The sequence below is a fragment of the Dasypus novemcinctus genome, chromosome 10 (assembly GCF_030445035.2).
Source record: "Dasypus novemcinctus isolate mDasNov1 chromosome 10, mDasNov1.1.hap2, whole genome shotgun sequence".
Classification (NCBI taxonomy): domain Eukaryota; kingdom Metazoa; phylum Chordata; class Mammalia; order Cingulata; family Dasypodidae; genus Dasypus; species Dasypus novemcinctus.
Window position 1 is genome coordinate 58,990,384 of NC_080682.1, and position 25,125 is coordinate 59,015,508.

Sequence of the window (25,125 nt, forward strand, 5' to 3'; positions counted from 1 at the left end):
TTTTAAAAGACCTAAATATATGGAAAAATATATTATGGATTGGAGGTCTTGTAATTGTTAAGATGTTGATTCTCTTCAAATTTTCTATAAGTTAATTGCAATCCCAGACAAAATCCCAGCAGTCTTTTGTTTAAGAAAGTGATGAGCTAATTCTAAAATTTAAATGGAAATGCAAAGGTCCTTTATTATCTTTAAAAATTTGGGAAAAGAACAAAATTAGGGAACTTACACTACTTCATTTCAAGACTTACTATAAAGCCCCTGTAAACAAGACACTTTGGGGAAGCAGATGTGGCTCAAGCAATTGGGCTCCTGTCTATCACAGGGGAGGTAGGGTTTAATTCCCAGGGCCTCCTGGTGAAGGCAAGCTGACCCACACAGTGAGCTGGCCCATACAGAGTGCTGGCATGAGCAGAGAGCTCGCGCAGCAAGATGATGCAACAAAAAGAGACACAGAGGAGAGACAATAAGAGGCAGAACAGGCCAGGGAGATAAGGTGGTACAGGAGATTGAGTACCTCTCTTGCACTCCAGAAAGTCCTGGGATCGGTTCTCAGTGCTGCCTAAAGAGAAGACAAGCAGACACAGAAGAACACACAGCAAATGGACACAGAGAGCAGACAATGGGGGGGCAGGTGTGTGTATTAGTCAGGGTTCTTTAGGGAAACAAATTCAACAAAAGGTATCGCTCAATAGTATGCGATTTTATAAGAGTCTCTCACATGACTGTGGGGATGCACAAGTCCAGGTTCTGCAGGCAGGCTGCAACCAGGGGCTCCGATGAAAGTCCAGTGAAGGTTGTTCAGGAGTTCTGGGAGATGCTGGCTGTCCAAAGATGAGCTGGGAAATTCTCACTCAATGCTGTAATCACTTCCCCTTTTAAGGCATTTAACTGATTGGATAAAGTGTCAACCATTGCTGATGGCAATCTCCCTGATTGATGTAATTATAAACAGCTATCTATGATTAATCACTGCAGTGAAGTCAATGGTGACTAAAGTCCACAAATGTCCTCGTATTACAGTTAGTCCAGTGCTTACTTGACCAAACAACTGGGCACAATTACCTGGCTGAGTTGACACATTAGTTTAACCATCACAGGGGAATAAATAAATAAATCTTTGAAAAAAAAGACACTATGTTATTGGCATAAAGATAGACAGAAATCAATGGAACAGTATAGTGTCCAGAAATACATGAACAATTGATTTTCAGTAAAAATGCCAAGATAATTCTGTAGAGAACAAGCAGCCTTTTAAACAAATGGTGCTAAAACAACTGTAGTGTTGTATGGAAAAAATTACCTTGTCTTTACCTAATATACACACAAATATTAAACTTGCATGTAAAAGCTAAAATTATAAAATTTCTAGAAGAAAACATAGGAAAATATCTTCACAAACTTGGCGCAAAATTTTTTTAATTAGAAAAGTTGTAGATTTAAGGAAAATCATACATAAAATACACTCTTCCCATATACCACCCTATTATTAACACCATGCATTAGTGTAGAACATTTATTACAATTCATGAAAGAACATTTTTATAATTGTACTATTAACTGTAGTCCATCATTTACAATAGGGTTCACTGTGTTGTACAATCCTATGTTGTTGTGTTTTTAAATTTTATTCTATAACAAATATTCAATCTAAAATTTCCCCTTTCACCACATTCAAATATATAATTCAGTGCTGTTAATTACATTCACAGTGTTGTGTTACCATCTATTACCAAAATTTTACAATCAACTCAAAGAGAAATATTACACAATTTAAGCACCAACTCCCCATTCCCCACTGTTACCTCAGCCGTAATCGATATCCTAGATTCTGATTCCATGGGTTTGTGTGTTCTAATTATTTCATATCTGTGAGATCATACAATATTTGTCCTTTTGCGTTTGGCTTATTTCACACAACATGATGTCTTCAAAGTTCATCCATGTCAGACAAAGGTTTTTTCTTTAACAAAATACAAAAAGCAATGAATATAAATGGAAAAGTTGATAAATCAATCTCTATCGAAATTTATAACTTTTGCTTTTTCAAAGACACTGTCAAGAAAATGAAAATGCAAGCTGTGACCTAGGAGAGAATATTTGCAAAACACATTATCTGACAAAGTATATATATCCAGTTTATATAAAGAACTGTTGTAACTCAAAAGTAAGAAGCTGAACAACTCCCCAGAAGGTCATAGATTTGGGGGAAAAAACACTTGAGAAAGAATTGTCAAGAATTGACATGATTTGCCAATAAACACATAAAAATATACTCAGCATTATCAATCATCAGGGAAATGCAAATTAAACCACAATGAAGGAAGTGACTGTGGCTCAATCAGTTGGGCTCCTATCTACCATATGGGAGGCCCTGGGTTCATGTACCGGGGCCTCCTTGTGAAGGCAGGCTCACCTGCAAGTGCCGCAGAGTGCCACCCGGCCGGCAAGGACTGCGGAAAGCCTACTCAGCAAGGTGACACAACTAAAAGGGAGACAAAGCAAAAACACAGAAGAGTGGCAGCGAATGGACACAGAGAGCAGACAACAAGCAAGCTGCAAGGGGGAGAGGAAATAAAAAAATACAGAAGAACACACCGTGAATGGACAGAGAGCAGACAGCAAGCAAAAAAAAAAAAAAAAAAAAAAAGCCACAGTGGGGCGGTAACCACAATGAGATACTACTGCAGAATCACCAGAATGATTAAAATTAAGAAGCCTGGTAACAGCAAGTGCTGACAAGGATGTGGAGCCACAGGAGCTCTCATTCCTTCTTGTTGCAAGTGCCACTCCCAACCACTTTGGAAGTTTGGTAGTTTCTTGGAAAATTAAACATATATCTACACTATTACCAGTAATTTACTCCTATGTATTTACCCATGTGAAATGAAAACATATGTTCACACAAAGACTTGTGTATGAATGATCATATAGTAACTTTATCCATAAATGCTCATCAACAAGTGAACGAATAAACATGTAATAGAAGTATATCATACAATAAAATACTATTCAACAATAGAAAGGAACAAACTAACAAATGCAATAATCTTCTGCTGAATGAATGAGGCCAGCCACTAAGAGTATATGCTATCTAATTTGATTCATATAAAATTCTAGCATAGGCAAAAATAATCTACAGCAACAGAAAGAAAATAGGTTGTAGTCTGAGGCTGGAGGTTGGGAAAGTGGACAGAAGGAAACTTTGCAGTTAGGATGATTGTTAAGTGGGTGTCTACATTTGTTAGAACTCATTGAACTGTTCACTTAAGATGACTTCATTTGATTACATATAAATTATACACCAATGAAACTGATCGTAAAAGTAAAAAAAAAGAACAGGATGTTGAGAAAAGGAACAATCAGAGAATATGAAAGTGCTCTTGGAAATTAAAAGTATAATAACCTAAAATTATAAAAATTTATTAACATAATTGGAAGATAAAATACAAGGACTTTTGCAGAATGCAGAATAAATAAATGGAATATAGAAGTTCAATCTAGGAAGTCCAAAATTCAACCAAGAGGAATCACAGAAATAATAGAGAAAATAAAGGAAAGTAGCAAAAAATTAAGTAAGAAAATTTTCTAGAATTGGGGGATACAAATTTCCAGTCTGAAAGAAGGAATTGGATGGCATGAATAATAAAGGAAAATTCACACCAAGCCTCAGAATTGTGAATTTGAGATCACCAGGGATAAATAGAAGATTTGAAAAGATTCCACAGAGGGAAAATAAAGTCACATGTCAAGGAATGGAATCAGAATGCTATTAAAATTGTTAATGGCAATAGGATGCTAGAAAATGTTAGAGCAATATCTACAAAATATAGGGGAAAATAATTTTCAACCTAGATAAACACAGATAAACTATAAATCAAATGTGAAGGTAAAGAGGACATTTTCAGACTAGGGATTTGATCCTCTCTTTTCCAGACCTTCCTTTTTGGATGAATTTGCCTGGCCAGTTGAGGGGCCAATTTCTTAATTTGTTCCCAATCTTACAGTCTCTGTAATGCTAGGAATTGTAGGAAAATGAACAAGTTTAGTAAAAATGGTAAATAATGAGAAATTACAAAGTTTTCACAAAACAAGAATAATAGTTTTAATGCTTATGTGAAATGAAAGATCATATGGAAGGGAAGTGGTTGTGGCTCAACTGATAGAGCATCCGCCTACCATATGGAGGGTCCGAGGGTTTGATACCCAGGGCCTCCTGACCCACGTAGTGAGCTGGTCCATGTGCAGTGCTGCTGTGTGCAAGGAATGCTGTGCCACGCAGGGGTGTCCCCCATGTACGGGTGCCCCATGTGCAAGGAGTGCACCCTGCAAGGAGAGCGCCCTGCATGAAAAAAGCGCAGCCTGCCCAGGAGTGGTGCCACACACATGAAGAACTGATGCAGGAAGATGACGCAACAAAAAACAACACTGTTTCCCGGTGCCCCATGACAAGAACGCAAGCAGACACAGAAGAACACACAGAGTGAATGGACAGAGAGAGCAGACAATGCGGGAAAGGGGAGAGAAATAAAATAAATCTTAAAAACAAACAAACAAACCAAGATCATATGGAAGACATTTGGCTGGGAATTGGCACGTAACAGGTTCTTGTAGTAGTTGATTCCCAATGATCTCTTCTTTCTGGTATTCACACCTTTGTAGAACCCAATCCCCTTGAGTGCTTGGGTGGGTGAGGTATGACTTGATTGTAACCAAAAAATAATGGTAAAATTGACTGAATGTCTCGTTTCTGATAATTTTACATTATGTAAGACTCCATTGTACTAGCAGACCTGCTCTGGGGATTTTCTTTGCTGGCTAGGTGAAGTAAGCAGCCATGTCGAAGATGCCCATGTGACCTCTAGGAATTGCCGGTGGCCTCTTGAGCTGAGGTTGGCCTCCATCTTCCATCTGTAAGGGCCCTCGTCCTACAGAGGCAAGGAAAGAATTCTGTCAATAACCTGAATGAGTTTGGAGGTGGAATCTACTTACATATGTTTGCACTCTTGATTGTAGCCTTGTGAGACCCAGAGAAGAGGACCTGCTAAGCCATGCCTGGACTTCTGACCCATAGAAACTGTAGGATTAAAACCATGTGTTCTTTTATATTTGTGGTAATTTGTTATGCCAGCTATAGAAACTAATACAGTGTTCAACAAATGTTAATCTCTTTGAAATGTAAATGAGGTTAGGTCTACCATAACTGGTCCTCCCTCTTTCTGACCATCCTTTTGTTTCTAGACTGTTTAACCCTTGCCCCCACCTTGTGTGGATGGTTATAAGACCAAATGAGTCTGAATATGTATTAGTCTGAGTTAGATTCTGATTGGTCTTGTCACCAGTCTCGAGATGATTCTTGTTTTCTGAGGTAGAGAACTGCTGGTTTTTCTGTCCATTTATTTGTCCGTTCTTTAGTAACAGCAGCAACTTCCTTTGAGGAACTGTCTCTTCCCAACTTCAAATCATAATAAGCTGCAACTTGGCAACAGGGTGGGTACATGACTCAGGCCTGCCCAGTAATTGGTCAAGTTACGGTCCTCAGACCCAAGGTTGGACATTTAGAATTCCAATTAGAACCACAGTCAACTGGGTTTTAATATGTGGCCATTGGGTGAGAGAAGATCTCTTTCCTCTGTAGTCTCTGAGCAAGTATAATACAAGCCTGTGGCTGTGCCCCGCCCTGGACACAGACAAAGCCTGTGTACAACGTAAAGAAGGAGCGTGTAGAGCTGGTGACAGTGAGTACCTTAGGATGATTCCAACTCAGACTTCCCATTTAGGTAAGCCAGTTTGAATTGTTTTTACCACTTTCAATATCTGGGCTTTTATACTATCTTTTAGACCCTATTTCCTAATCTATTTACTAGTGGTTCCTAAGTCATTTCTTTTGGTCCCTGTAGCAGTTTGATATTGATGAATTCCAAAAAGAAATACTGGATTATGTTTGCAAACTGGTCTTTTCTTCTGGGCATATTAGAGTGTATTGGATTCAGAGGTTTTACTTTTACTTGATTAAATAATGATTAAGGTTTTGATTGGGTCACATCAGTAGGACATTGACCACCAAGGGGGCAGGGACCTACAGAAAAACTGCACCACAGAGAAGGGAGGTTGGAGCTTCGAGCCCAGGAAATGAACACATAGGAGAAGAACACAGTGGACTAGAGACAGCTCCTAAGGCCAGGCAGAGAGGCCTGGGAGAAGGACAGAGCCATTCGCCTAAGAGACTACAGCTGGCCTTGTGGAGCGAGCACAGGAGCTGAGCCTGGAGAGAAATGGAGCCCTGGGAAGAGAGGAACCTAAGTAGCCTGAACCCTCACACACGTTGGCAGCCATCTTGCCCCAACACGTGCCCATAGATTTTGGTGAGGGAAGTAACTTATGCTTTATGGACTGGTAACTGTAAGCTTCTACCCCAAATAAATACCCTTTATTTTAAAAGCCAGCTGATTTCTGGTATTTTGCATCAGTACCCCTTTGGCTAATACAGTCCCCGAATGAGAAAAAATATGCCTAAAGTCAGTGATGGACTTCCGACTAACTTTGTAAGAGTGTTTCTAACCATCTCCTCACCATTCCCGCATCCCCCAAGTCCCTGTTTTTAGTCTCCCAAATCCTCCCTCTTATCCAAGTTAATAACTCTGTTGGAAACATATTTTTCCTAAGCTATTGCTAAAGCAGGCTTTACTTTTAGATGAAATTTGACTACTCCATTTAGTTTTTTAAAGTTAGTACCTGTGTTTCTTTCACTATCTTGCCACAGCAACCAAAATCTAGGATAGATTTTTGAATCCTTTGAAGTTTACTTCTTTGATTTCACCTAATTAAATGCTACATAAAAATTGTTACTATAATAAAACAATTCATTCTTTTTTCCTGCTCTTACCAGCATATAAATTTGATTAAAAAACAACTTTCAATTGGTCCTGAGAAAACGTTTAAGTTTAAAGGCAATTTTAAGTTTAAATAGTAACATTTTAGTATTCGTCACTTGGATCCAAAATATTTTTAAGGTAGTCTAAATGTTTAAGATGAAGTAATATTTCATTTTAATCAGTGTTTATGTAGGTGTATGATACTTAATATTATTTAATGTATTTCTCTTAAGCTGGAAATACTATATTATTCTTAAAATTTAATATAACACTACTGTATTTTTTCTGATTTTTCAATTATGTATAGATATAGTTCAGAAATAAATTTATTTTATAAGGAGTAATATAATTTTGACTGAATCAATTTTGGAAGCAGGAAATACATTAAATTTTTTTTGCATAGTTATTTAATTTCTTTTTTTTAAAGATTTATTTTTTTATTTATTTCTCTCCCCCCTCCCCCCAGTTGTCTGCTCTTTGTGTCCATTCGCTGTGTGTTCTTCTGTGACTGCTTCTATCCTTATCAGCAGCACCAGGAATCTGTGTTTCTTATTGTTGTGTCATCTTGTTGTGTCAGCTCTCTTTGTGTGTGGCACTATTCTTGGGCAGGCTGCACTTTCTTTTGCACTGGGCGGCTCTCCTTACGAGGCGCACTCCTTGCGCGTGGGGCTCCCCTACGCGGGGGACACCCCTGTGTGGCACAGCACTCCTTGTGTGCATCAGCACTGCACATGGGTCAGCTCCACATGGGTCAAGGAGGCCTGGGGTTTGAACCACGGACCTCCCATGTGGTAGGTGGATGCCCTATCATTTGGGCCAAGTCCGCTTCCCTGAATTTATTTTTTTAATTATATATTTTTTGAAGATACATAGATCACAAAAAATGTAACATTAAAAAATATAAGATGTTCCCATATACCCCACCCCACCCCACACCACTCCTTCCACATGAACAACCTCTTTCATTACTGTGGCACATTCATTGCATTTGGTGAATACATTTTGGAGCACTGCTGCACTACATGGATAATAGTTTACATTGTAGTTTACACTCTCTCCCAGTACATTCAGTGGGTTATGGCAGGATATAATGTCCAGCATCTGTCCCGGCAATATCATTTAGGACAACTCCAAGTCCCAAAAATGCCCCCACATCACATCTCTTCTTCCCTCTCCCTGGCCTCAGCAACTACTATGACCACTTTCTCCACATCAGTGCTCCAGTTTCTTCCATTACTAGTCACAATAGTTCTGCACTAGAATACCAGTAATTCCACTCTAATCCATATTTTATTCCTCCATCCTGTGGACTCTGGGGTGGTGATGTCCACTCCACCTCTATATTGAGAGGGGGCTTAGATCCCACATGCTTGATGAATGCTATTCTCCTGCTTGCTGTTGTAGGCACTCTTGGTTCCCTGGTGTGGTGGGTGACCATCTTCACTTCCCTGTTAGCTGACCTGGGTAAGACCAACAAACTGGAAAGTAGGAGTTGCAACTCAGCTGAGGTTCAGGGCCCAGCTGGCACATGGACAGTCCAGAGATTCAAGTCTCCTGACTATACACCAACCCTAGCACCAACCACAGGTTCAGTAAAAGTGACAGAATAGGTGTGTGCGGAAAGGTCACATCTGAGTCCAACTCCATCACATTCAGGAACACAAATTCCAAAGTAGGGCCCACTGACAAGGCACTGAACTCCAAAGCCATCTGACATGACTGTAGAACCGGCATGTCTCCGTAGCCCTCAGGAGCACCAGTACCTGGGGTTGTATCTACTTTGGCTGTCTCAGGGATCCTGCTGATGCATGTGTAAGCGCGACCCCTCTGATGTCCTCAAGACTCTTTTTTGAAGATTCTTAGCTACATTAACTCATTTGTCTTTACATTTTTTTTTTTTTTTTTTTGAAAATCCATAACTGTAGTTTATTTTCTCAAATCCAACATAGAACTTCCTAAAAACCTGGACAATCACTCATCTCTTGACTACAAAGCCCTTTCAGATGAAAACATCTCTGTGAATTCACAATAGTATTGTTGACAAGTTTTTATCAATTCTCAACCCACAGACTGGGTGATCAGCCTCTGCATAATGAAGGTTCTCTTTGGAAGACACATAATATTGCTTCAAGAGAAGTTCAGGGTCTCTTTGCTTATTGCACAGGCAGAGATAAACTTCTACAGCCAGAGAGGGCTGTGTATGCCCAAAATGCTCCCGTAATGATTCTGGCTGCGTGGATAGAATGACATCGACAGGATGCAGATTTATAAGTGAGGTGAAAGGAAGGGATGGAGGAGCTCTGAGGGAGAATGAAAGGGGTATCCCAAGGGAGAGAGCCTATGGGTGTTTCCAAACCACAGGCGGTGACCCACTAGTGATATTGCAAAATGTCATCTTTCTGCCTCTTGGTTTTCTCAGTGGTAAAATGTTAGTACTAATGGTCTCCATCGACTATTCAGAGGATTAAATGAAATGACAGGGAAGCACTGAGCACAGTGCCTGCCACAAAATAGGTGCCCTCTGTGCTAGCTATTCTTCATCATCATGGGCATCATATTCTCTCTCCCTTTCTTTTAGGATCTGATGCCTTGGGGCTGCCCTCTTTTAAGAACTCTAGTATTAAAGATGTGCCTGAAACCAGTTTGTCCTGCTGTCAGGATGATGATCTTTAATTAATGTCCTAAATCTCTCAAAGATAATCTCTTTTTATTTGTTACTTACTGAGTTCCTTTGGCCCTATCAGCCTTTCGCCCTTTGTCATATGGAACATATTGCCATTTTTTTCTCTTTCTTCCTCCAATTAAATATATATATATATATGTATGTATTTTTTCTATCTTTTCAACATTCACCACATTGTTTCCTCTGTCCTGAACAAGTTATCATGTGTCCGTTACCTGATCTAATATTCTTTTTTTTTTTTTATTTATTTTTTTTTTTTATTGACTTTGTAATAATATCTTTACATTTTATTCAAGGTCTTTTTCTAGCTGTATCACCAGTTAATGATTGGTAGTAATCCTTTGGCTCCAGGCAGTCTCATCCCTAGGAGTCATGTCCATGCTGGGAGGAAGGTAATACATTTACATGCTGAGTTTGGCCTGGAGAGCGTTCGCATTTGAGCAACATGGAAGCTCTCAGGAGGTAAGTCTTAGGCATCCTGCAGCTCTAGGCCTAGTTGAAGAGTCAGGCACACAGGCTCATCAGCATAGTCATCAGTATCAAGTGCTCATCACTGGACCATCCTTCTTCACTGGTCTTTGCCCTTGTACTTGGAGGATTGTTGCTGTTCCACTGGGGAATGTGACAGAGCTCCCCTGGCTAGGAACTCAGCCCCACCTCAGTTGTTGTTTGTACCTGTAACTACTATGAAAATATCCAATGAATATCTGAACATTTTTTATACCCTATATACATGCCCTGGAGAACTCCCTCCCAACTATGTGTCCCCCATCAATAACATCCCACACCAGTGTTTCTCCCCTGCCATAGCTGAATCCCTCTGTGATCCAAAACTTCAAAAATGAAGCCTAATGGGAAGCGGACTTGGCTCAATGGATAGAGCATCTGCCTACCACATTGGAGGTCCATGGTTCAAACCCAGGGCCTCCTTGACCTGTGTGGAGCTGGCCCATGCGCAGTGCTGATGTGTGCAAGGAGTGCTGTACCACTCAGGGGTGTCCCCTGCATAGGGGAGCCCCATGCACAAGGAGTGCACCCAGCATGAAAGAAAGTTCAGCCTGCCCAGGAGTGGTGCCATACACATGGAGAGCTGACGCAGCAAGATGATGCAACAACAACAACAAAAAGACACACAGATTCCTGGTGCTGCTGACAAGGATACAAATGGACACAGAAGAACACACAGCAAATGGACACAGAGAGCAGACAACTGGGGGGGGGGGTGTGAAGGGCGAGAAAGAAATAAAAATAAATTTTAAAAAAATGAAGCCTAATATATTGCCAAATTCGATTAGTAGGAAGATGAAATAGTAATGATAGATTTAAAGATTAGAAATAGAATACATACTAATTTAGAAAAACTAAAGTAAAAAATGAATTAGGGTATTAAAAAATGAAAAATATCATAAAACTTTGTTTTTGATGTTTTGCCTTTCATCACTGTAATAGGTATTGCCCTGTATGTACAGTGGCAAGGCAATTTCTTTCATTCCTTCCACAGTATCTAGATCCTTTTTTTTAATTTTTAATTTTGTCTTCAAAAAAGTTTTAGATCATAGTAAATTCACATATACAATATACGGGACTCCCATATATCCAACATCAAACCCTTTTCCCCCTTCTCCAGCAATGATCTTTTCACATGTTCCTGTTATATTTGCTGTAGCTGATGTTCAGATATTGAAACAGCTACCAAACATTGTTTCATTTTGGTTTACATTATGGTTTATATTTTAGACTGTACAATTTTCTAAATTTTTATATTATGGTTTACATTATGGTTTACATTTAAGCCTATAGACTTTTATACATTTTTGGTGAAGTTTAACATGTCCTATATCCATCATTGCATGATCTTGTGGAACACTTTCATTGCCCCCCCAGTTACCCGGTTTCCATCTATTCTATTCCTCTCTCCCCCTCCCGTCAGGGCCGAGAGTGACAACCAAGCTTCCCTGCTTGAAGGACCAGATTCACAGATACTTGAAACAATGCTGAAATACATTAAATATTAAAACTGTTAATGAAAATGGCACTTTTACAACTGTAACTAAATTGTGTAAATAGTATGCTAGCTTTCCCGGGTGAAAGATATATATATATATATATTTATATATACATATATTTAGTAACATGCCATAAACATTGTTTTGAAAATATGCAATGTGTTGTTCAGATATAATTCATAAATGGCATATATCAGTATATGACATTATACAAGGAAGCAGAATGCATAAATGAAGCAACAAGCAGTAAATATTTACTTAATATAAAACACCCTAAAAACAGTTTATTTACATGTATAAAAAGTATTCATAACAGAAAACACATTGAAATCAAAACACAATCAAAGCTTTAGGTAAAGTGTACATTCAAAAAAAGGATTGCTTTTTCCAGATAATGAAAATACCGATATATCTGTATTGGATTATCTTAAACTGTTAAGTTGTTAGAAACATATTTTAAACAACAAAAAGATGTTGGCAGAAACATAAAATAACAGAAGATTGAAGGCATCAAGATATGTCACACATATTCCAAAATGACCACATAGGCAGGAGCTACAAAAGAATATAAATTAAAACAAGATACAGAAATGCTTGATATTTCTCTATTAGGACAAATGCTGTACACAACATTTCAAATCCAAGTAACAACTAATAAAATTTTAATTCACATCAAGTGAAATAAAAAACAACATGAATATGATATTGAGCTTTTGTTAAGTATTAACAAATCTTTTAGCATTAAAAATTATTGTCTTGTACATGTAGGAAAATTATCTGAGAAGCAGAAACAATTGATTAGAAATTTAGAGGTAAACAGGAACTAAAGACACGGACACTATTGTTCTATTAGTTTTTAACTGTTCTGAGAGTTTTCACTCCTCTCCATGTATTCACTGAGAGGGCACATTATTAACAGATGAAAAACTTTGACAGAGTCATGGAGTCTGTGTGCTCTTTAATTTTTTCCTTTTGAACAGAGAATATTCTATGTAGAATTACCTATCTTAAGGCATAATCTTATGAATGTATATTTGTCTTCTTTTCCAAGTCCAATTCCCTTTTCATACCCACATTACATTCATTTTCTGGTTTTAATAGAGTTGAAAACTGATCAAATTATATATAAAACTTTGGACTGAAATCAGTTTAATGTTAAATACTAAATAAGTTGCTTGGGGGAATAAGCACAAACAAAACAATCAATCAAGCAAAATAAAAATTTACCACCAAAAGTACAAAAGGAACAAAAAAAGTGAGTGAAAAAGAGATGTCAATGATTTTATATTTTATTATTTTCCTTTCAATCAATATAAACATTGTCAATTATGATTACATCATATTGCTTCTTAAATTTAAAGTATCATGAATTCAACATAGGATGCTCTACAAACACCATTAATTTCACAGTCTTCATGATGAATTCCCAACTGATTCAAGTTAGAGTAATAGGTTTAAACTAAATGACGGAAGATGACAAATCTAGGCTGCTGCCGGGGGTGATGTGTCAAAGGTTCTGAAACTTGCTTTGCACTAGGACGTTTGTTAGTCACTGGGAGTAGAGGAGGTCAGGTAATTTTTCAAATTATGATTCAGTAAAAGATGTATCCCTTATCTTATATTTCTATCAGTCTTAAAATATATTGTGAATTAATATATATGTAAATATAAATGTATGTGACAATTGCTTGTAAATTTCTCTCACAGACATGGAATTAAGTAACAAAGTCCTTAGATTTCACAATTCGAGACAGTGTAATCTATAGGCACAAAATGGGAATAAAAAAGTGTGCTTGCTCATTCTAAATCCAGCTCTCACCAAGTTGTTAGATTTGGGGCAAGTTATCCTTCTATGCTTTAGTCTAGTCTGATTATTACAAAGTGAATGAAGTAGAGTTTGCCTCTGATCTTTTAAAGAGGATTAAAATAAGTGCAAATTTACATGGGAAAAAGTGCTTATGTAAAGACAAAGTATGATTAATAACAGAAGTTTTATAGGTAATGTGGATGGCTCAAAAAAACCGACTTTTCCTAATTAAATCTAAATGTTGCTAGATGATTTATTTGCAACAAGCAACTGAAAAGATTCTGAGAATAAAAGGATAATGTCTTTGGCAGTCTGTAATGATTAAGATCTTAATTTTATCTGCCTTAAGATCATACTGTCTTAAAAGAGAAACATACGTACTCGTGTATGCATTGTAATATGATTTATACTTTCAAACATTTAATTTGGAAGGAATAATCAAATGCATGTGGGTTGCAATCTCATCCCTGTAAAAATGATAAAACAAAATAAAACTTTAAAAATGATCTTAAAAATAGGAAAATGCAGCGCCTGGCAAGCATATAAAGGACAGAATTTTCTATTACATTTCTCAGGAGTACGTAACTACTTGACTTACTGCCAAGAAGAAACACACACCTACCCATGTACTTAACTTCATTTCATGCGCATGCACACTTACTTCCAGAGGTATATAGATCATACTCCGCTGCATTCTTAAGGAGAGACTGCTTATATACAAGATTGGAAGAGCAACCAGAGTGTGGACTAGTTATTATTTATGGTGTTTTTCTTTTGCAGTTCAGACATATTAACAGATGGAAGGAGTTTCCAGTAACTTTAATCAATATTATTTTAATAGCAGAAAAGTAACTTACTTTTTCCAGGTTCTCAAACTATTATTTATATTATAGAGTTAAAATAATTTTCAAGATAAATAATTACATGTAGTTATATATAGACAATTTACCTATGAAGATGGGTATATCTACTTGTTAGTAACATGGGCAAATTTATCAAGACCTAGTAGCTCCTAGATTTGAGGCTCAATTATTTATTTGCTAGTATGGTAACCCCTGCAAATCCTTGCCACTGCAGTTCTTGGCCCTCTCAAGAATTAATTCCATAGCAAGTAGTAATTTTTTTTTTTTTTTAAAGAAAACCACTAACCCCACTTCCAATAATGAAACTTGAGTGACAGCAAGAGTTAACTAATACTTGAAAGGTATGGTAAATGCTATGCAATAATTTAAAATGTAAAACCAAGTGATTATATTAAGGTCACCAATTTGTACTGAAATGTCAAATTCTGTGAAATATTCCAAACCAAAAAGAAATCCTAATAAACAGTGGGTCCAATATCCTGATTAGATACTCTAATGATAAGAAATTCTTACATATTTTCATATTTAACACAATAAACCTACAATCTGTATCTGTATAAAAGGATACAAATAGTTTACCAGTTCTAATTATGCCATCGATAACACAGATTTGTTTTTGAACCATTAGTAGACACATTACAAAAGAGTGCTTTCTTAACTGCAGAGAGATGGAGTCAAAGGTCCCCATCAAGCTGGTGATGATCAAGTTCAGGTCCAAGAGGCAGACAGAACTGCTGTGGTGTGATCCATATGCTTATTTTTCCTTTGTTCCCTGCAGTTTGTCAAAAATGGCTGAACTGACAAGTCTTTTTTGATTTGGAGAGAATGAATCACTCAAAAAAAATGAATTTAACAACCAAGTTGGCAAGTGGGCTTAGTGAGATGGGAGTGACACAGACTTTTTAAATACTCTAAACCCTTTTGCTGGGCCAGGATATGGTGGTGGTGGCGAAACACTGTGTTTTCTGGTCAGTGCCACTGCCTGTTCATATGAAGGTAATCCTGTGTCTTCCACAGAAGATGGCGATGGAGACAAGACAGTCTCCTCAGGTCTTCTGAACATGATGGAGGGAGTGTGCCTGCCCCTTCTCATGTAGACTGCTGAAGAACTAAACAGAGAGATAGTATTTAGGTCCAGGAAAGCAGCATTTTTAGGTTAAGACAGCAATTTTAGAAAATTCAAGGACTCAGTTTGCTTATTATTTATATGATATATAATTATATATTATAATATAAAAGTATTAATATAGCAACAGTTTTATTTTACCCACAGACCCTGAAAGAATCTGGACCTGAGTTTGAAATCTGACCCTGTCATTTCCTATGTGGCCAAAGGCAAGTTATCATAACACAAGTCTCAGTGCCCTCCTCTTTAAAATGAGCATAGAGGCGAGTCTCCTGCTTGCAGTTGTAATCACTCTTGGTTCCCTGGTGTGGTGGTTGACCATCTTCACCTTCCTGTTAGCTGACCTGGGTAAGTCCAACAAACTAGAGAGTATGAGTTGCAACTCTGCTGAGGCTCAGGGCCCAGTTGGCACATGGACAGTCCAGAGATTCAAGTCTCCTGACTATACACCAACCCTAGCGCCAACCACAGGTTCAGTAAAAGTGACAGAAGAGGCATGTGTAGAATGGTCACATTTAAGTCCAACTCCATCAGGTGGAGTGGGCATCACCATCCCAGGGTCCACAGGATGGAGGAATAAAATATGGATTAGAGTGCACTTAGTGGTATTCTACTACAGAACTATTGTGACTACTAATGGAAGAAATTGTAGTATTGATGTGGAGAAAGTGGCCACGGTAGTTGCTGAGGCCAGGGAGAGGGAAGAAGAGATGTGATGTGGGGGCATTTTTGGGATTTGGAGTTGTCTAAATGATATTGCAGAGACAGATGCTGGGCATTATATACCCTGCCATAACCCACTGAATGTACTGGGAGAGAGTGTAAACTACAATGTAAACTATTATCCATGAGGTGCAGCAGTGCTCCAAAGTGCTCCAAATGCAGTGAATGTGCCACAGTGATGAAAAAGGTTATTGATGTGGGAAGAGTGTATGTGTGTGTAGGGAGGTGTGTTGAGTATATGGGAACCTTTTATATTTTTTAATGTAACATTTTTTGTGATCTATGTATCTTCAAAAAAATACAATTAAAAAATGATGGGGTTGGGTGGTGGGGAGTGGGGTATATAGGAAACTTATGTTTTTTTAATGTAATGTTTTGTGTGATCTATTAACTTTAAAAAAGATAATAAAAAAAATAAAGAAAAATAAATAAAATGAGGATAATAGTGATCTTGTTAGTGTTGCTTTGTGTAGACTGAATAAGATATGGTATATAAATAAAGCATAGAGCAGTGTCCAGCATGCTATAATAAGAACTCAAAACATGCTAATTCCCTTTTCTCACTCCTGAATGAAAAGAGTCTGAAAACAGTGTGAAATAAAATTCAGGCTTTGCTGAAAGATGGCACAGCTCTGAACTGAGGAAATAGATGCCACAGAGATGATCACAGCAGCTGAAGCCCGTCTTGCTTCTCTGTTCGCTCTTGTGCTCCTATTGCTGGGTTGATCTCCTAAATACAACTTTCATCACTCAGCTCTTCTCCTTAAAAAGTCTAACCTGCAGTAGGCTTTCCACGAATTGAATACTAACTCCCGTGCCTTCTTTTCAAAGCCTCCCTCACTCTAGGCTTGCCTTTTTTTTTAAATAGTGCTCTACTTTTGCCAAGAGACCTCATTACTCTCCTGCAGGACCAATGTATTCTTAGGCCTTTCTCTGTGTTTTCACTGGTATTGTTTCCTTTCTCAGAATATTACCTTTTCCGCTTCCACTGATCTAAGCCCAAAATTTAAAAAAAAATATGGCCCAATTCAAGTTCCACCATTTTCACAAAACCTTGTCAGGTACACCAGCCAATGAAGGTTAAAATGTATCACAGTTATGCTGTTTTGAACCTATGTTTTCCCTTCTCACTTATGAATTACAAATTACAATTTAAACATTATTAAACAAAAAATTAATTAATTAAAAAAAGACAAAGGGAAAGATAAACATTATTAAATGGATATGTTTAGACCATGAAGTTGGCTGTATCTAAGCATAAATTAACTGCCTTTAGTTATAGTTATATAAAATAATTAAAATTCACAGGAGTCCCCAACTTCTAGTCTATGTATATATTTTTTAGGAGGTATCAAGATTGTACATAGGAAGCAGGTACTCAACCACTGAGTTACATCTGCTCCCCTAGTCAATATTAAAAAATTTTCCATTAAGGAACAGTTTAGCAGACCCACACAATACTGTGAACTTTTCCAAACGAAATCAGTCAATTTGCCCCTTTTCCCTTTGGTACAATAATGAGATCTGAAAGTAAAATGAGACCTGAAATTGGAGGGGAGGAGAGTGAAAAACTGCAGAGAGAGAGAGAAGAGAGAAGAAATCCAAAAGGTCTGTGTAAATCTAGGAACTGAACAATCAGTCCATTTGAGAGGTGACTGAGAGGATCACAAGTGTACTTAGAGGGCTCGAGACAATTCCTCCTCTGTCAGAAATCTGAAATGTCTTCGTGGTAGTCTAGTCACTTGCCACATTCATTAGATTGTGACAAAAAGTTCTATTGGTTTGTTTATAGAGAACAGGAGAGAAAGATATTTTATTGGAGCAAATGAATTTTTCCATATTGACTTAGATAATTTAACATAGAGAAAACAGGTAATAATTGCATCAAAGTCATTAAATATCCTCACAGTATTTTCTTACATATCATACATCTTAAATGAATTAGGCCACAGAAACTGGCCATATATTATGCCTATAGTCCTCCATAAAATATAAGAACTACGAAATGAAAAGCTCTTGTTTTCCATTTCTTGGCATGCTTTTACAGAGGCAAACTTTTCTGATAATGATTTTATTTTTTAATCTTTTCTTTCTAAAATATTTCCTCACCCTTCCCTTACTTCCAGACTTGCAAAATATAGAAAGAGAACAAATAACCCTGCTGGAAGAATTTCTTGGAACAACAGATGGAAAGTACTTTAATAAGTATTTGGGAAAAAAAGGTATTTGAAAGTTAATCCCAACATAGCAGAATGTCTAGTAAACCTAGTTTGAAACGGGAATTGCTGCTCCCTAAAACTTGGAGGTGCTGTGGAGATCAAAGTGAGACATGAAAATGATCTTTTTAATGTTCAGCTTATATTGTATAATAAGTTTTAAACTTTTAAAGTAAGAAATATCCCAGTTTTTAAAAACTTTATAACATGCACTGAAGACGTGAATAATCATAGTACCACTTTGCTCCCACTGTGTTGAAATTCTGCTTCTGGGGAAACAGATGTGGTTCAACCAATTGGGCTCCCATCTGCCTTACAGGGGGTTGATGGTTCGATGCCCAGGGTCTCCTGGTGAGGGCAAGCTGGCCCACATGGCGAGCTGGCCCACGTGGAGTGCTGGCCCGCACGGGAATGCCACCCTGGACAGGAGTGCCACCTGACGCAGACAGCTGGCACAGCAAGAAGACGCAACAAGAGATACAGAGGAGAGAAAATAAGAAGACGTAGCAGAACAGGGAGTTGAAGTGGCACAAGAGAGTAACTGCCTCTTTCCCACTCTGGAAGGTCTCAGGGTCAGTTCCCAGAGCCACCTAATAAGAATACAAGCAGACCAAGAAGAATACACAGCGAATGGACACAGAGAACAGACAATGGGGGGAATGGGCTGGGGGGAATAAATAAAATAAATCTTTAAAAAATAAATAAATAAATTCTGCTTCTGACCTCATGCAGGGAAGAAAAAGACATAAGGTAGGAAAATATATTAGTGGAATAGAAAAGGAGAAAAATGAAGAAAAACAGTGGGGAAGAAAACACCTGGCACGAGGACACTAAATAACGGCTGTGCTACCATAGACTTTAAATGAAATTATTAAACATAAGCCATATCTGAATTTTTTGGGAAAACCATTATGAACATGTGGAAAATATGTCATCATTATACCTGTGAATTTCCAGGATTCACTCAGCTTATGGAGAAAGCCATAATGAACAAAATTTTAGTCAGAAGTTTTAGAAAAACCTAGACCCTGCTCATATCCAGTCTTAGAAACAAAGGGAATAGAGTTCTGTCAGCTTAAAAGATAGTGGCTTAAGAAAAATAAATTCTTCCTTATCTTCTCCCACTTCTTAAATTTTTTCTGGATTTATAGCAGTCTCTGACAAACTCCTTAATCCACCTCCATAGGCCACATAACGCCTCAGTGAGCTTTTCAGGAATTTCAGCTTACAGCTAGAATTAAAACTTATGTTGCTTCTGTCATCTGCTCTCTTTTCTGGTTCCTCCTCTTCTTTCTGTACCTTTATTGCTGACGTCCTTTAAAGCGCCCTTCTTTGCCTTCTGTCCTTTCACCACACTTAGAGAACTTGCCAACTCTCATGGCTTCTGCTTTTATTCTCCAATAGATGAATCCTGATTCCACATCTATAGCCTTAAACACTTACCTTTACTCGAACTATCTCTAAAATACATGCAATTTTATTTTGTTAAATCCTAAATTAGTTTTCTTCATCACAGTTTCCATATATGCATATCTGTTCTTTCAACACGGAAGCTTAGGTCCAATTCACATTCTTCCAACATCCCCTCATTCTTTCTAATCAGGTATCAAGTCCTGTAGATTTTCTTTTTCAAAAACAAGTCCGATACCCAAAAGAATTGAAAACAGGGGTTCAAACACAAACTTATACATGAATGTTCACAGACAATCAAATTATAATAGCAAAAAGATCAAATGTCCATCAAATGATGAAAGGATAAACAATATGTGTTCTACCCATTCAATTGAATATTATCCACCTATAAAAAAGAATACTGTAGTCAGTAAAGACGGCGGCATAAGACGCTAGAATGCTTATTCCCCAAGAATCTTTAAACAACTAAGGGAGCCAATGTGGCTTCGTGGTCAGGCACTGACTTCCCACATACTAGGTCTGGGGTTCAATTCCTGGCCTCTGAACCTTAAAAAAAAAAAAAAAAAAAAAAGACAAGAGTCTTTGAACAACTAGCAAAAACTGAGAGCCATTTTCCTCAAAAGTCCAGAAAACAGTTAAAGGGTTGCAGTAACTGGGCTGCTTTAAAAAGGGTACAAGGATGGTCATGGCAGATGGCTCTGGAGTTCAGTGCCATGTCAGTTGGCCCTACTTTGGAGTTTGGGTTCCTGAGTGTGAGGGAGTTGGATTCAGATATGACCTTTCTACACATGCCTCATCTGTTACTTTTACGCAACTTGTGATTGGTGCTGGGTTGGCGTATACTCGGGAGACCTGAATCTCTGGACTGTCAATGTGACAACCAGGCCCTGAGCATCAGCAGACTTGCAACTCCTATTGTCTGGTTTATTGGACTTACCCCAGCCAGCTAACAGGGAGGTGAAGAATGTCAATCACCACACCAGGAAGCCAAGAGTGCCTACAACTGCAAGCAGGAGAATTGCATCCATCATCCATGTGGAATCTAAGCCCCTTCTTGATATAGAGGTAGAGTGGGCACAACCATCCCAGGGTCCACAGGCTGGAGGAATGGAGTATGGACTAGAGTGGACCTGCTGATATTCTACTATGGAACTACTGTGATTAGTAATAGAAGAAATTGTAGTATTGATGTGGAGAAAGTGGCCATGGTAGCTGCTAAGGGTAGGGAGAGGGAAGAAAAGATATGATGTGGGGGGGCATTTTCAGGACTTGGAGTTGTCCTGGGTGGTATGCAGGAACAGATGCTGCACACTGTAGGTCCTGCCATGGCCCACTGGGTGGACTGGGGGAGAGTGTAAACTACAATGTAAACCACTATCCATGTGGTGCAGCAGAACTCCAAAATGTATTCACCAAATGCAATGAATGTGCCACAGTGATGAAAGAGGTTGCTGATGAGGGAGGAGTGGGGGGAGGGGGATGAGCACCTCTTTCGGATATATGAGGTCCCAGATTCAATCCTGGGTACCTAGTTAAAAAAAATGGTAGAAGTTTGTGGTATCCTTGTTGGCTCCTCCCCATACCCCTGGTGGGCATGGTGTGGAGCCAGCCTCTGTGGCCTGTTTCAGAGGGAGCGGAGCAAATCCTAAGCACATACTGGGGTGGCTGTATGTTCATGTCAATCTATTGGGTTAACCCAGAACACTAGGGCTTGTCCTACTAGAACCTGCCTGTAGACACAAGCAGCTTGTAGACAGCTAAAGCAGAGTAAGAAACAATTAAGTCAAAGTGGTCTGGGATAAAGAATTGCTTGCTTTAAGTCATACAACAGAGTGAGGGAGAAAGGCTATGTTATAGGGAGAAGAGGGAGGATTCAAAATTCTTTAGATGGAGAATTCTTAAGGCCATGAGCAAATACAAGCCCAGACAATACCAGCCTCAGAAAAGAGAGAGAACACCCTGTACTTTACATTTGCCTTGAGCTGATATTCTTGATGGGAGGACTAAACTCTGAAGAAGAGTACCAGCCAATGCAGAGCCAATTTCCAAAGACTGTGAAAGGTACTTTTTATGTTTGTTTGTTTTTGTTAGCTCCTGGCACTAAAGGAAATCTCTGTCGTATCATCAGCTGGATACAAACTTAAGAAATAGACATTTAGGGGCTAAATCCCAGAGTTAATACTTTAAAATACTAAATGTACAGTGTCCAAGTACAGAGTACAAGTCAAATGAAGAAATAGGAAATGATGGTCCATCTAAAGCAACAAGATAAAAATCCAGGAATGATCGAAAAGAAGACAAGACTTTGGACATATTGGACAAAGACTTTTTTAAAAACTCCTCAATATCTTCACAGAGATAAAGGAAAACACAGAGAAAGAACTAAAGGATATGAGGAAAATAATGAATGAACAATATGAGAATTTTAATGAGGAGGGAAATTTTAAAAGGGAATATATTAGTCAGCCAAAGGGGTGCTGATGCAAAAATACCAGAAATCTGCTGGCTGTTAAAAAGGGTATTTATTTGGGGTAGGAGCTTACAGATACCAGGCCATAAAGCATAAGTTACTGCCCTCACCAAAGTCTATTTTCATGTGTTGGAGCAAGATGGCTGCCGATGTCTGTGAGGGTTCAGGCTTCCTGGGTTCCTCTCTTCCTAGGTCTCAGCATCAAACTCCAACATCAGAACTCCATTAAAACCCCTCAACTCTGTCCTTTGCCATGCCTTTTATCTGTGAGTCCCCACCCACCATGGAAGACGTCATGTTAAGTGTTGAGTGAAATAAACCAGATATAAAAGTACAAATATTATGAGTCTATAGATATGAAAAAAATTAGAATAAGCAAATTCACAGAGTCAGAAAATAAGGGTTGCCAAGGATCTGGATGGGAGCAGAGAATGGGGATTTAATGTAAATTGGTACAAAATTTTTGTTTGGGGTGATAGGAAAGTTACGGCAATGATGATAGCAAAACATTTTGGATGTAATTAACAGCATTAAATTATATATTTGAATGTAGATAAAAGGGGGAAATTTTAGATATATATTGCTAGAATTAAAAAGACAACACTGCCATAGGCAGTAGCTCAGTGGTTGAGTGCCTGCTTTGCATGTTCAAGGTCCTGGATTCAATCCACAGTACCTCCTAAAACAAACAAACAAACAAACAAACACCATAACACTCTACAACACAAAGAATCCTAATGTAAACTGTGGAATATTGTTGACTGTTAAATTATAATAATAGTCCTTCATCAATTGTACTGAAGGTACCACATTAATGTAAGTGGTAATAATAGGTGGGTAAATGGGAATTCTGTATTTTCTGCAGGATTTTTCTGTAAACCTACAAGTTCTCTAACAAAAAAATTTTTTTAATAAAAACATGAATACTATTTAGCATATACTGATACATGCTGCAATATGGATGAATATTGAAAACACTATGCTAAGAAGCCAGACTCAAAATGCCATATATTATGTGATTCAATTTATATGAAATACCTAGAATAGGGAAATCCGTAGTGAGAAAACAGATTTGTGGTTGCAAGGGGCTCTGAGCTGTGAGAAATAGGAGTGACTGCTTAACAGGTAGGTTTTCCCGTTTGAGATGATGGAAACATTGGTGGAACGAGAGAGTAGTGAAGGTAGCATAACATTGTGAATGGACTTAATGCCACTGAATTGTATGCTTTAAAATGGTTACACTGGTAAATTTTATGTTATGTGTATTTTACCACAATAAATAAGATGGGGGATGAAAAAAGACCCACACCAAAACAAGTCCAGACTCATGACCTCACATCTAAATTACTGCACTAATATCTGGGTTTTGTCCATCACATTAGTATCTGTTTTTTGTCTGTCCTCCATATTGTTCTTGCTCTAGGACAAATAAACCAGAGTGTAAGCTCCATGGGGGCAGGCTCTATGTCTGTTTTACTCATGGCTGTGCTCCTAGAATCTAGCACATTACCTTGTTCTCAAAAATATTTCTCAAAACCATTTTTCATTTTAAATCCTCTGTTTAAGCAGTTCCCCTTGTCTGGTAATGAAATTTAAACTCTCAAGGAGTTTAAATTATCCATCAATTTCCCCATTCACTATTCCTCATTAGAGCTCTTAAATCCCTGGTCAAGACTATTTTGCTAATAATTTTTGATGGTGCCCAGTTTTGTTCCTGTGATTCTGTCTGCTTGGAATACTCTCCCCAGTAACTTCCTTACAAAACTCAGGTCCTCAAAAGAGGCTAAGTGTATTCCACATAAATGACTTCCATGTTTGAAATTCCCAGGCATTTACAAGGAGAGTGTTCTATATTTTACAGGTTTATATTAAAGTTACTTTTTGTTATCTAGACACCTCCATTAAAGGGAATCACACCATATATTCTTCATGTATCATAATGTACTTTCTATAGTACGTGAAATACAGAAGGTACTTAAAAAACAAGGTGGTGGAGGTGTGTAGAATGTATGGTTAGCAACTTCAGGTAATGTAGAAGACAGTTATAAATGGGCTGAGTAAGATTACATAGGTCCAACAAAATTTTTGTAGACCTACCAAATTTGAAGAGAACTTATGGAAATATAATATATTCTCATTTTTAATTCTATATGAGTACTGCAAAATCTGCAGTCAATTAACAATCCAAAGTTATTTTTAAAGAAACACAAACACTGGACTGGAAGACATAAAAATTCTATGCAAGGTTTTAGAAGCATCTTAGTTTGCAAATTAATAACAATGATAGCCAACATTGAGTATTTCCAATATATCAAGAACTAGTTTAAATACCTTATGTATACTGTATCATTTACTCTCACAGTTCCTTTAGAGATACATATAAAAATAATTATCAGGGCTACCATACTGCACAACGCTAGAGGGTACCATTTACACTGTAGTAATAAAAATGGCACCCCCTTGGCACTATGTAATGAGGTGGCTCCAATTATTATTCCCTACTTACTTATGGGGAAACTGAGGTGGAGTGCATTTTAGTAACATGCTTAAAGTCAAACAGAACTTAGTGGTTTTGATTCCAGTATAAAACCCAGGCAGTCTGGTTCCAGAGTTCACAAACTCAACCACTATATTATATTTACTTCTGGGATGGGGTAACATACCTTGTTCTCTTCCCCCACACAGATAGTGGGCTAAGACTAATGTGTTTTAGAAAGGAATCATATTTACTACATTTTGGATTTTTAAAAATTCTTTAGCAAATACAAATGAAATGCTGCAGTAAAAATGTCTGGAGTGAGTCTCATGATTTATGCATTTAAGCAATGCAGGAATAATATCTATAATACATTGTTAACTGACAAAGGCATGTTGCAAAGGAGAAAATAAAACATATTTCTTTGTAAAATCATAAAATCTTACAGATAAGAAAAGCTCAGAAAT

General features: G+C 37.8%; 1 protein-coding gene across 1 annotated transcript in view; it reads right to left on the reverse strand.

The window, feature by feature from the left end:
• Positions 1–11,817: 11,817 nt before the first annotated feature.
• Positions 11,818–25,125, reverse strand: part of PRRG4 (proline rich and Gla domain 4) — a 32,438-nt gene continuing 19,130 nt past the window's right edge. The window contains exon 8 of the mRNA XM_058306323.2: positions 11,818–15,343. Coding sequence (XP_058162306.2) covers positions 15,109–15,343 — 235 coding nt within the window. The 3' untranslated portion in view covers positions 11,818–15,108. The remainder of the gene's footprint in view (positions 15,344–25,125) is intronic.